The 12,858-nt window shown below is 43.0% G+C and overlaps 1 protein-coding gene across 3 annotated transcripts in view; it reads right to left on the reverse strand.

Annotated features, from left to right (window-relative positions):
- Positions 1-12,858, reverse strand: part of MAN2A2 (mannosidase alpha class 2A member 2) — a 668,437-nt gene that overhangs the window by 57,026 nt on the left and 598,553 nt on the right. For all 3 annotated transcript variants that reach the window (XM_086958183.1, XM_086958182.1, XM_086958181.1), the window contains one exon: positions 10,149-10,343. In XM_086958183.1, coding sequence (XP_086814309.1) covers positions 10,149-10,343 — 195 coding nt within the window. The remainder of the gene's footprint in view (positions 1-10,148; positions 10,344-12,858) is intronic.

The following is a 12,858-nucleotide window of genomic DNA, read 5'->3' on the forward strand; positions in this document are numbered from 1 at the left end:
GGTGTTCTTATCAGAGTGAGGTTTCTTAAAGAAGTGGTATCTGATAGAGGGACCAATTGCATGTCTGCATTCCTAAAAGCAATGAATGTAGTGTGAGCTTTAGGCTTACACATTCACTACCCCCTACTACTCCCAGTCAAATTGTTTAGTTGAGAGATTCAACAGTACCATGAAGGGCAGGCACGATAATGGGACTGCCTGAAAAACTCAGAAGGAGATGGGTTTATCCTGTAACGTTGCCTCTTGTTTGCATACTTAAAGGTGCCACCGAAGAAATAAGTTACTTACCAGTACACTGTGGTTCTTCAGCATTAATATCTTTCAAAGATTTACATGATTGAATCTTCCCTGATGTCATGGTGGGAATGCCAAGGTAACAGTAATAAAAGCAGTGCTAATACATAAGTATTAGGAGTCACATTGAGGACAATAGACATTGTTAGCCAACTCACATTGTTTTAATGCAACTAAACTTCAACCAATTAGAGTAGACACTCCGAAGCACTCATCCCCTGCAGAGCCACCATACCTCAGATTTCGAGTTGGAGTGTAAATTAAGGAAAGAAGAGGTATAAAAGTGGTGTGCCTTAATGGGGAGGAGTGAGGGCTGTCTGTGAAACTCTGAAATATATTAATACTGGAGAACCAGTGTACATGTTAGTAACCTGTTTCACCTCCAGTATTGTATCTTTCATAGATGTATATGCTTGAATCAGACTAGTAAGCAGTGCTAAGGTAAACAAGCACTGGCATTGCCAATAGGTCTTGCCTTTGGGACCTTACTCGTGTTAGCCATGCAGCAGATTAGTACACACTCAAACCTTTCGCAAGGGAAATGCGGTTTTTAATAGCACCTAACCCAGCCTATTATATGTTTTTTCTAAATTGACATCCCAGTTCCGATTGGTATGGTATCGAATGTCCGGCCACTATCCATCTATTTGATGGATGATACGGACAAGTTTAATAATAAAAGCCCATTAAATGCAACTCAGTTAAGTTGAGCACGACAGACTCCAGGGTATATAGCACATTCATCAATGTTTCTTTGAAGAATACAAATTCACACAATTGGCTTTCTGTGACTTAGATATTGTTGTCGGAACTCATGTGATACTCAATGAGCTATTTTTCTCAGACTTAACACACTTGTTAAAAAAAACACAGCTAATTAACCCACTGTTAATTATATTTTTAAGATGTGTGATGTGCTGCAAGTACATCTGTGTTTTGAACGGTAGAAAGGGTCCAACGTATTGCATAACGAACACTGCTCGATGGGCTATCTACCCAGTTGAAGTCAGATCTGAGTGAAATGTGTAATTGCGTGTAACATGAGATATGTGTGGTGTGCAGAAAATGTCTCTTTTTGACAATGAACAGATAGTTTCCTTCTGTGAAGAGCTATGCTCCACAACAAAGACATTTTGTGAGGTCTGATCACAATATACTAACTCACACATTCACTACTACGGTTTTACTTTTGTATTTTTACCCTTTAATAAACAATGCTTGTGGGTGACACTGGGGTTCATACTTGTGACTCTGTCCGGGCAAAAGACCACCTTTTTCAGGGTACCTAACAGGCAACACACTGCATGCTATGGAAGCAACCCTTCCCGCAAGGGCGGGAGAATATGCCAAAAATGGCAGGCAGCGGGCGGCTGCTCCTGTTTTATAATCTCTTTAGTGGCAGGGGAGCGGGGGCTGTGTGATAACACTGGAGAAGAGAGGTGTACCTGTATTAATAGTCAGGGTGTGTTTGGAGCGAATGACAGGACCCCTTTCAGTACCATACATGACGTAGGCATGCACACACTGTCTGGTTCCCATGGAGACGCCCTGAAGCTCAAGCTGCTACTTCCATTGAGCCAAGGCGGGAGAAAACGGAGACAAAAAACAGAAAAAGCCAATTGCTTTGTAGAGAGGATGTGGCATAACAGAGATGCCGACTTTGGACATGGGGAACTGGGTTCAAATCTTGGCGCCGCATCTTCTCGTGCCTACAAAAAACAAGTGTTTATTTTTGGCATGGTGTATTTTACATCAAATTAACCTAAAAATAATGTAAGCACATATTGTTTTTAGCTCCTTTATCAAATCCCTGTGCCAACCAAAAGTCCCCGACTAGGCTCAAATCCGCACAGACAGTTTCAGGCTGTGATACTCAGACGGGAGAAGGGGTCATCACGCACAGTGTGAGGCGGAAGCAAGCGATGGCCAACAAAAACAATCACTTAGTGAAATCGCCTTGGCTGAAACAAGCACCCAAATTGATAGCAATGGACAAATAGAAAGCCAGCATTTCGGAATGGCACAGAAAGAACCAATGGCAATACATGGGCATGCTTACAGCCCATAGATTAAATACAGCATTTCTTGCAGACAGCGCAAGCTCTGCCTAAGCTCGACCTAAAAATAGCTGTGGGTAAGGCAAACCATCCCACTATGAAAGAAAAAACATACGCCAAGATTAACCTCACTAGTATGAATGCAACATATGAAAACTTAACAAGCATTACATGACATAATCACAATATATTTATGCGAAAAAACATCATGAACATACTATATATAAACATAACAGAAAAGTTGTGTACCTTACTAAAACAGGCGACGTAACACCGCCTGCCGAACTGCGACATCCGCTTTTTAAAGGAATCCAGATGATAATGTTTTGTGAAGGTGTGGGCATGAGCCCACGTCACCGCCCTGCAGATGTCTGGCAACAATCCGCCTGCAAACAGGGCTGAAGTAGCAGCATCTTTTCTATTAGAATGTTCGGTTGCTTTTTCAGTCAATGATCTTTCTGCTTTCAAATTAAAAAAATGTGATAAAGCAGGCCCCTTTCCCGGAGGATCAAACAACATCAGGAATTGATTAGATTTCCTGAATATTTTGGTTATATCTAGGTAGAACTTGAGAAAGCTTCTGACATCTAGAGAGTGTAAGGACCTCTCTGCTGTGGATGACGGTTAACTGACGAATGTTGGTAACACAATAGGTGCATTTAGATGAAACGAAGTTGACACTTTCGGAATGAACTTAAAGTTAGTTCATAATATCACCATCAATGAATGAATCTCACTTATCCTCCTGGCAGAAGTAAGTGTTAACAGGAAAACCATTTCCATAAAACATATTTCATGTCTGCTTTATGAATTGGTTTGAAATGACTTATCGTGATCTGAGACAAGAGACAAGACTCTGTTGAGCTGTTGCACCACAGGGAGAGACTTCACAGGAGGGTGAACTCTAAAAAAGGCCTCTCATGAACTCATTAGCTTGTTGGACTACAACGAGAGCTCCCCGTTCGCCTCTGAAATCTGGAAAAAGCAGCCAGATGGACCTTTTTCGAGGAGTGTGCAAATACTGATTCCGCTAGATGCAGCTGATAAGGGAGTATCCGCTTAAAGAAAATTAATATAGATTACACAGCATGAATGAAAACCTTTTCAATTTTCTAGCATATGTTTTACTTATGGTTTCAGCACAAGAGAGCTGTCGAGTTGACTTGCAATCTTCTAGCAAGTTTAGCGTCCCAAACTCATTGGCGTGAGGAGCCAGGCTGATAAGCTGAGCGAAAGTATCAGTGGATAGACTACCTGAACCTTGTACATGGAGAGAACATCCTCTGTCGGCTGGAATTAAATATATGGACACTCTGATACTAAAAGAATCTCTGTGAACCAGTACTGCCTTGGCCACACTAGAGCTATCAGAATGAGGAGGCACGGTTCCTGCTTAATTTTGCGGTTACATTCAAAGACAGTTTGGTAGCAACGGGATACAAGATGACATCATTCTCAACATTGACTTGTATGTAGGGACAGATGTGAACTTTCTTCTAGAGAGAAAAGCTGTTTTTGTCTAGAGGCGGTGGATTCTCTCTGCCGTTGGAAAAGCCTTGGAAATGGTTGTATCAAGAATTGCCCATAGAAAGACTGCCAACCTGGATGGAGTTAGGGGTGATTTTTTCTCTGTTCAGCTTGGGGTCTAGAGTCCTGAATAGCCTCGAACAGGCCCAAGTAGATTATATTGCCAAGGAAAATGTGGGAACCTTTATGAGCCAGTTGTCCAGGTATGGAAAAACTTGGTACCCGCTTCTCCTCAAGAAGGCCTTCACTGGGGTCATGCATTTCGTGGAGACCCTGTGAGCCGAGCGTAGCCCAAAAGGAAGCATTTTGAATTGGTAATGTCACTCTGCCACCTCCAACAGTACAAATTTGTGCTACTTTACGTGTATGGCGATATGAAAGTAAACATCTAGAAGATCCACTGATGTAATGTAATCCTTTGTATTAAAGATGTGTAGAATATCTTGTAAGGATAGCATTCGGAAAGGTTGTTTCTTGATGTATTTGTTTAGAGTCTCAAATCCACCACCTATCTCAATTTTCCTCGATTTCGTTTTGATGAGGAAGAAGCTGGGGTAGAATCCTGTGTTGCATTAAAACAAAAGAACCCCATCTCTTGGTGAGAAGCAAACGAATCTCCTGCTTCAGCAGAGGCAGATGACGATGACATTTTCTGCGAGGTGGAAAATTAGGAGTCAAACACACATTTGACGGAAAAGATTTCCAAATTAGTGTTGAGGCGGGACTGAAGTGACCGGCGCTTGAGAACGAACCATCATTGGAGCGTGGAGGTGTCCTGTGATTGTCCTCCAGTCAGAGGATGTCCTCATGAGGGTGGTCGACTGTACGATGACGCTGCTGCTGTTCTGTATGGCTGTTGAGATAAATATTGCGACCCGTACCCTTTTGAGAATATGGTTGGTACCTATTCTGTTGGTAAGGTGCTCTGGACATAAACTGCTGTGTACTTCAGCCTCTGCAAAAAGGTTAGATACGTCACTGCTGCAATTTGCCCTGAGATTGTGCAGTGTCCGTGCCTGATTTTAAGGATTACAAGGTGTCATTCAGATGCTTACCAAAAAGATCTTCACCATCAATTCGCATGTCAAGAATCTTTGCCTGTAATTCTGGGTGAAACAAAGTGGTCTTTAGCCAACTTCGGCGAAGTAGGACAGTGGCCCCCGCCGTGTGACAGAACGCTATGGAGGAGTTATCCATGGCAACATCAATAATTTCTGAGAACGTTTCTCACCCTCGAGAAGACTCTTCCTTTTTTTAGCCTCTCAGAGATCTATCAATATTGCTCACAAATCAGAATATATCAGATGGTCATATCTTCTCAATATGTACAGATCATTGGGTGCTCTAATAGATGTTGCCACCATAGAAGAGAAGCGTCTGCCCATATTGTCCAATTGTCTACCTTCCTTAACTGGAGCTGCAGAAAGAGGAGTGGAGAGGTTCTTAGAGCATCGTTGGGCTGCCTGTATAATGACGGAGTCAGGGCGAGGCTGACCGATGAGGCATGTGGTGTGTTGTCTGGCACTTTATACTTCTTGTCCAATTTAGGGACAACAGCTGCCACTGAAGCTGGGGTCTTCATGAGCTTCAACCCCTCCTGCCATATACAACACTAATGAAATGGATCATACAAAACGTTGAGCCGCATCCTTGAAGTCATAAAAGAAGCACTCAGTTTGTTTGACTGGGAGAGGTAAGTAGAAGATGGTAAAGACAAAGCAGATAATGCACCATATAATCATCCCATTCTGGGTGATCACCTGCTGACCCAGAAGGAATCTCACCTTCTTCTGGTTGTTGATCCCCATTACTATCCACAAACTTATTTCATATTGTAATGGGAGCTATTGTTCTTCCTTCCTTATTCCTTCCTTATTCTGTATACAGACCACACCCCTACAGTGGGCTACCTGGTCTGAAACATTTCTGCCATTTTTAAAAGTGGCAGAATAGACGGTACTGGGTAGACAAGGTGGCACACGCTCTGGATGTGGTCCCCTCATGGGCGAATTAGCCGCTGGGATTAGTAGTCCATTGCCTACTTGCACCCACATACCTAACACCCCATAATCTAGGAATTAAGGGGCACCCCCGGCACCTGTACCTCAGATCTGGTTTGACTTCCAACCAAGGTCAAAAAAGTTACCAGAGTCTGCGACTTCAGGACCTGCACAAAACAAAGGCATGAAATTCCGCACCCGATTAAACTACCCTGCAACTGCACTGCTGTCACTCGTTTGAGACCAAACATCGGTTTCCCCACACAGAGGGATGCCTTTGAGAGCCAAAGGCAACTCTAGAACTCCCTTGGACTAGTGGAACTAGTCCCCTGCAGTCCGCAGGTGAAACACGCTCCTGGAACCAAAGAATCAATGGTCATCGGGCCCGCCAAGGGATTGCCCAAAAGTAAATGGTCCAGTGAATTTTATGAAACATAGACCTGACCTCCAGCAAGTTTCCGGTGGATGTTTTCCCCCCCAGACTCCAGGACGTCGAAATGACTCCAAGCTCAGCTTGCCACTGCCAAGGCTTGCTGGTGGCCATTCCGGCTAAGGCTAGCTTTGTTCGACGCTGTGCCTTGAGGGAATCCCACTGTGTCTTCAATTCGACCCCACAGTGGCCCCATTGTCGACGTTTTGCATCCATTTCCTCACACGCACCATCTGGGTGGTAAAACCAACTCCCCCACATCTCCTGCTTCCTTACCAGGAACAGCCAGAACAACTCTGCAACCGGGCCCTATGAGGAAGGTAAAATTCCACTGAGTGTTGTGGCCTGGTCTTGGGGCCCACATCACCATAACCCCCAGTGGCTTCCACACAACATGGCCTGCAATTGACCGATTGCCACTAGTACTTTTTTTCCATTAACCACAATGTTAAAGTTTTGCAGTAGGGAATTGCATCGATTTATTTTTCCTTCTAAAATCCATAACTTTTGTTATAATTGTCCGATTGCCTTTTTGGTGTTTACATGTGTATAACACTCTGCTTTATTTTTATACATTGGTGTTGGAGTTCTTTCAAGTCATGTCAATTATTTATTGTTCATGTTAGTGCTCTCAAATATGTTCCTCTTGTAAAGCTTGAATGCTCTGTGGAACTCTACCAGAATTGAGCTAGGGTTTTATTAGTGTGAATCCAAAAGACCTATTTTAGGTTACTGGGAGAGTATTGCATAGTGAAGCCTAACCAGCAAAACTGCATAATACTCCACTTTCCAATGCAAAGATTATACAAATGATGTTGTGGGGCAACAAAGAATGGAAAAGGAAAGGTAAAGGTAACGGGGAAGAGGGAGAGTAGTTGGAGATATTCTCTTCAGCTTGAGGTCATGGTGGTCAACTTCTTGATACAAATCTGCATCTCCATGTGCGATAAAAATCATAGTAGCTTTACTGTGCTGATCACAATGTATTTGGCTACTGAGTTCACTTCTATTTCCCCCAAATACTTGGGAAGAGCATCTCAATCTTTAGGGATAAATGTCATAGCAGCTTTGACTTTGCTGATCACAGCAGTTTCAATAGTGGTCTCTGCTGTCTAGGAATGAGCAAACACTGCAAGAAACATTTCCAGCTTTGATGCTGAGAGGACAACCTGGAGACTGTGAAGGGTTTGGAGAGTGAGAGGGTACTTGCTGTGACTGTGCTCTATTGTTTAGGCAGACAGACCAGCACTGGGGATAGAGAGGGGAAACCAGTAGTTAAACTGGGTTTTCAGGGGCGTGTAATCCCCTTGGTAGCCATACCTCTGGGCTGGTGAACTCTGCACGACGAGAGAGGGGTTCTGCCATCTTGAATGGAGGATTCTGGGATAGCCAGATGGCACATTTTACAGTAAGCGGTCATCAGGAGGGAGGCAACATAGTAGCCCATTGGCTATTGAAATGGTCCTACCCTGAGGGCATTTTCTGGGCATAGAAAAAGGAACCACTGGCACTCAGATATTGTTGGACTGGAAAAGAAAACTGAAGAAGGACTGCCCTACTGCAATATGGAGCCGGCAAAGACAAGCTGCACTAATGAAGGCTGCACCCGCTGAATCTGGTGTCTAGCAAAGGAGAAGGGACTGTGCCTGCTGTGTCCTCCTTGTGGAGAAGTCATTCCCTGAGCCCAGTCAAAGCAGGTGACCTCAAGGGTCAGTTGCTGACCTCCTGTTAGTAGCACAGGGCCATAACAGCTGAAGAAGCCTGCTGGGTCGAGTTGTTATCCCAGGTTTCAGAATCACCACTGTGCAGAACCAGGACTGGAACATAAAAAGTTGACCCCGTGTTTGCTGGACTATGGTGAGCAGTCAGAGTGCAGCTTGGTCGCCCAGAAGGCAATGTTCCAACAAAAGAAGGGAAAAGAAGGGAACTGCTGTACAGGGTGACTAATAGCCCAGTTGCAATTGGACTTCTGCCAAGCTTGAGAGAACTTCCAGGGACAATGACTCCTGTGGCCAGGATCGCCTCACCAAGCCCTTGGACTAAAAAGTAGTCAGAGGGAGAACCCAGTCGACCGCAGCATCACTCCATAGAAGTCATGGAAGGAGCCCCAGACGCTGTAAGTGGACAGAACACTGCCTTTCTTTCCGAGGTAATGGTTTTTAAGGACCTCGCTGTTCCCCCTGACTGGCTCCCTGCCAGAGTTGGTCGCCAAAAAAAAATCGCTAAGTGACCATAATCCAACTGCCCAAATTTTTTCTTCAAAAAGTGTCAAATTTGGTTAATTTGCCAATGCTTGTTCACTATTACGTAAAAGTGCTTATTTACTCTACCTTAAAAAATCTGTATCTCCGGAAACCTCTGGGAAATATTTTTCATTTTGGCGTCTAAAAATAGATAAAATTCTGCCTTATTTTTATAAATTGTGGTCTGATTTTTATTTTTAAACAAATTTTATTTGTCTAGTTTTACATATATTTCAGGGCTCTTCACTCCAGATATCTCTGCACACATCAAACATACATTGATAATGACTTTGACTTTTATAGATATTAGCGAACCACATTATAACAAATCCCCCCCAACTACCCCCCTCCCCAGATTGCGCCCATGCCACATAAACGTGTACATCACGTAACATCACACCCGGGGATCCTGTTTCCTCCCAGCCGTCCCACCCCCGCCACCGCCACCACCACCCAAGAAAGTGCATGTGAATTAGTCAGGCAAGGGTGCCTCTATGTCCTGTGGCAGGTCCAATTCTAGATCCCGGTAGTCTGCCCACCGCTTCCATATCTAGAAGTGTTTGCGGGGGCACCCCCTGGCAAGGAAAACGGGTTGTTCTAGCCCCATACAAAAATCTAGCCCATTTTTCCATGCAGCCACCGATAGGGCCCTAGGTGCCTCCCAGACCCTGGCGATATCTCTTTTTGCTAATGTGAGGCCCAGTAGTAAGAGGTGGCGTTTGTAAATTTAAATTGTTGTCTTATTTTTACTGTCACAGTTATTTCTTCTTTAATTGCTTTAGTACTATTTAAATACTTTACACTTGTTCCTTTGTGTAAGCCTGATGGCTCAGAGCCATCAGCTGCCCAAGGTTAGGATAGAGGATTAACAAACAAAACCTACTGGTCCCAAGGGGGTTGGTAAGTGTATTACACAGCGAGGTTGCACAACCACCACCTATAATACACCCCATTACCCCACAGTCACTAGAAACCAACTTATCTGTTTTTCCAACATCTTTATCTTCCCTGGACTACAGTCAGCCATATCTTCAGCTCCACTCACTGTGAGTTATTTCTGAGGGAGTTTATATATTCTTAACATCTGGCCCGGACGACATTTCAAACTGCCAGTTAAAGAGAAGAGATCGCTCTTCAACACCTGGTTAGCCTGTGGTCAGAGAACGGATGACCCACACAGTGCATTTATTGGCTTTATCCATCACAAAGGCTTTGTTGAGGGTCTTCCCATATCTATAATAGAGCCAAGGCTGGAGATGTATGGTTATTTCTCGAGGTGACATGTGTAAATTGCAATTATTTCATAAAATGGTGTATATAAATTGCTGTAAATCCACAATGTGATTTTTTAGAACTGTTGTTATTTTACATGGTGGTCTTTATGAATTGTATCTATTGAACAATATGGTGTGTAGGAATTACAGTTACTACCAAAGGTGATGTGTACGAATTGTTGTTCCAGAAGGTGGTCTTTATAACTGTAGATGAATTGTAGGTATTTTAGAGGACAGTTTATTTCAATTACCCGTATTACAAATAATTCACAGGACGGTGTGTCTTAAGATTTGCAATTTAACCATGTTCATGTTAATCTTACCTCAGCTTGAAGAGTCCTCATGCTGAGAATGTGGAAATCGCATGGAAGGAGGGTGGAGAGGGGGAGGAAAGCTTTCAGAGCCGGGGCACTCTCTTTTTCATTGGTTACAGGCATCACCATTGCCTCATGGTTCAGGTGCATGGAGGTCATATGACTGAGCAGAGAGGGATGACTGACCGAGCGTTTATTCTCAACCTAGAACACAGCCAAAAACACAACGTCAGAGCAACAAGCCATGTGCGGCAGGTCTACAGTTGCATTATTTTGTACAGAGGATTAGTAAAACATAGCATGCTTCCAGATAGCCACATAATAAAAGTGGCTCACCATAGACAACTACTAGGTACGCTATTATACAACTACACCTTTTAATCACCACTAAAAGGAGCTAAAACTAGCCAGAGCACAATGGAAGCATTACCTCTTCGTTGCTCTTCTTGCTGATGGAAAAGACCAGTCCCCTAAATGCAGAGACTAGTTTGGAAAGAAAACTAGATGGCTGGTGATGCTGGGATTACAGAGCAGGTAATGATAAGAGTTGGGAAATGGGTTGACAAAATTGAGTTAAACAGATGTCGCCAGAGGAATGGAGGGGGATGGAAAACGCACATGTAATGATGGAATGTGAGGGATGGTAGAAGGATGAAAAAAGTAATGATTATGAGATGAAAATGGAAAAACAGCCAAAGCAAAATCACATAAACACACCATGATCTACTCCCATCAAGAAGCACAATACCATATTATAGAGGTTAAGACTCAGCCGGTGTCTTGCACGAACAATGATACTTTTTAATGATCTAGGTAGAACATTTTGCAAATACACGTTGTTAGAAGGTATACAATATGCCAGAGCCAATACACTTACACAGGATGAGAATGAACTAAAAGAATCACAATGGAAGATATAAATGATATGGGCTTGAGTTTTCAATTAAAGTGCTTGAATCTATTTTTTTTTCGTTTTATTACATTTTTAATTGAGCCGAGCTTTCAGAAAAGACATTCCATGTTAGCACAATTACATCAATCAATAAAAAAGAAAAGAAAATGGGGGCCCTAAACACCCAATAAAAACTCATTAACATGTCCCATTTCACAGCTTATTAAGCACATTTCAAGAAGTTTTTAAAACCTTGACATAGAATCTTAAACGAAACAGAATTACTCTCATCGTGCCTCCATTCAACATTCAACAAGATATTTCCAAATCCGAGAGAATTTTTTTAGTTGCCCCCACTCGCTTAGTATCAGTTTCTTCGAATTTTTTTGTACGAATCATTTTGTTTAACCATTTCTCAAACACAGCTTTTTCTTGCTATTTCAATGTTGGTTGCTCGTTCTTTAATGAAGTGCTTGAATCTATGAAGATGAAGAAAAAGTTACTTACCTGTGCTACAGTGTTGCACCATTGGCTTCTTTTCACAGATCTCCGCATTTTCTTCTTCGAACTCTCAATACGGTATTCAGTGTTAACATAGCAGTATTTCAATATAGCAATTGACATTGAAAACACATTGATAAACATTTATAGACTACAGTTAAAACATTCACCTTATTATATGACTAGAAGTCCAACCAACTAGAGGTGGTCATGGTTTCAACCTTCCTAAGATGCCCTAACTACCACAATTTCATACTTTGTTGGAGCAGGCCCAGTATATACTCAGGAGGCGATTTACTCCTGGATTGACCTAGAGGCTGCTGGCTGCATAAAGTATGTCAAGATTGACCCTCCATCCCAATATGATCCATTTGTGTATACTCTAGAATTCTTGACTTACATTGAACACTTTATGCTGTTTCAGGGAAACACATGTATGAATGTCAATTCTGTTTCTATAGCACAAACCTAGCTAAAAAGCAGTGGAGCACTGTATATGGCTGAAGATAAGCATAAAGTCAACAGGTAAGAGAGGATGATGTTGGAGCTTGGTTAAGGATGGGACGAGTAATGTAGTGGTTTTAAAGAGGTGAGCCTTCAACTCCTTCACAAATTGAAGCAGAGTTGGGGTGGTCCTGATATGTACAGGGATGTTTTTTACACTTCTTAATCTGTAGTCTGGTGGTTTGCTGGCATATGGGTGTTATTGTTATTGTTATTGTTATTTTAATTTTATACCGCGCCTAATCACCTGCAGGCCTCTAAGCGCCCGGAAAGATGGAATAGGACAATAACACAACAGGTCAGAACAAAAGATCGCATTGGATTAAGCCATGCTCAGGCTTCTCCTGAACAGTAGCGTTTTCAGGCTCTTTCGAAATTTTAAGGGGTTTCCTTCCTCACGTAGCCCTCCAGGCAAGTTGTTCCACAGCTGGGGAACCAATACCGAGAAGGCTCTGCCTCCCTTCGTCACTAGCCTGTACCGAGAGCAAGTCAACAACTGCAGGTCCGAGGACCGAAGTGATCTCGTCGGGCAGTACAGTTGTAGGCGCTCCTTGATATAGGCCGGAGCCTTACCGTAGATGACCTTATGGGCTATACACAGACTCTTGAATTCCACTCTCTCTTTTATTGGAAGCCAATGTAGGTTTTGTAGTAGAGGAGTGGCTCTAGACCTCCTAGGGAGTCTAAAAATCAGTCGGGCAGCATCATTCATTAGAATCTGAAGCCTATTAGTAAGGGTTTTCGGTAGGCCAAGATAGAGGGCATTCCCATAGTCAATTCTGGAAATGATAGTGGCAGTTACTATTGAGCGCATCATGGGCT

This window comes from Lissotriton vulgaris, chromosome 2_1, assembly GCF_964263255.1.
Source record: "Lissotriton vulgaris chromosome 2_1, aLisVul1.2, whole genome shotgun sequence".
Classification (NCBI taxonomy): domain Eukaryota; kingdom Metazoa; phylum Chordata; class Amphibia; order Caudata; family Salamandridae; genus Lissotriton; species Lissotriton vulgaris.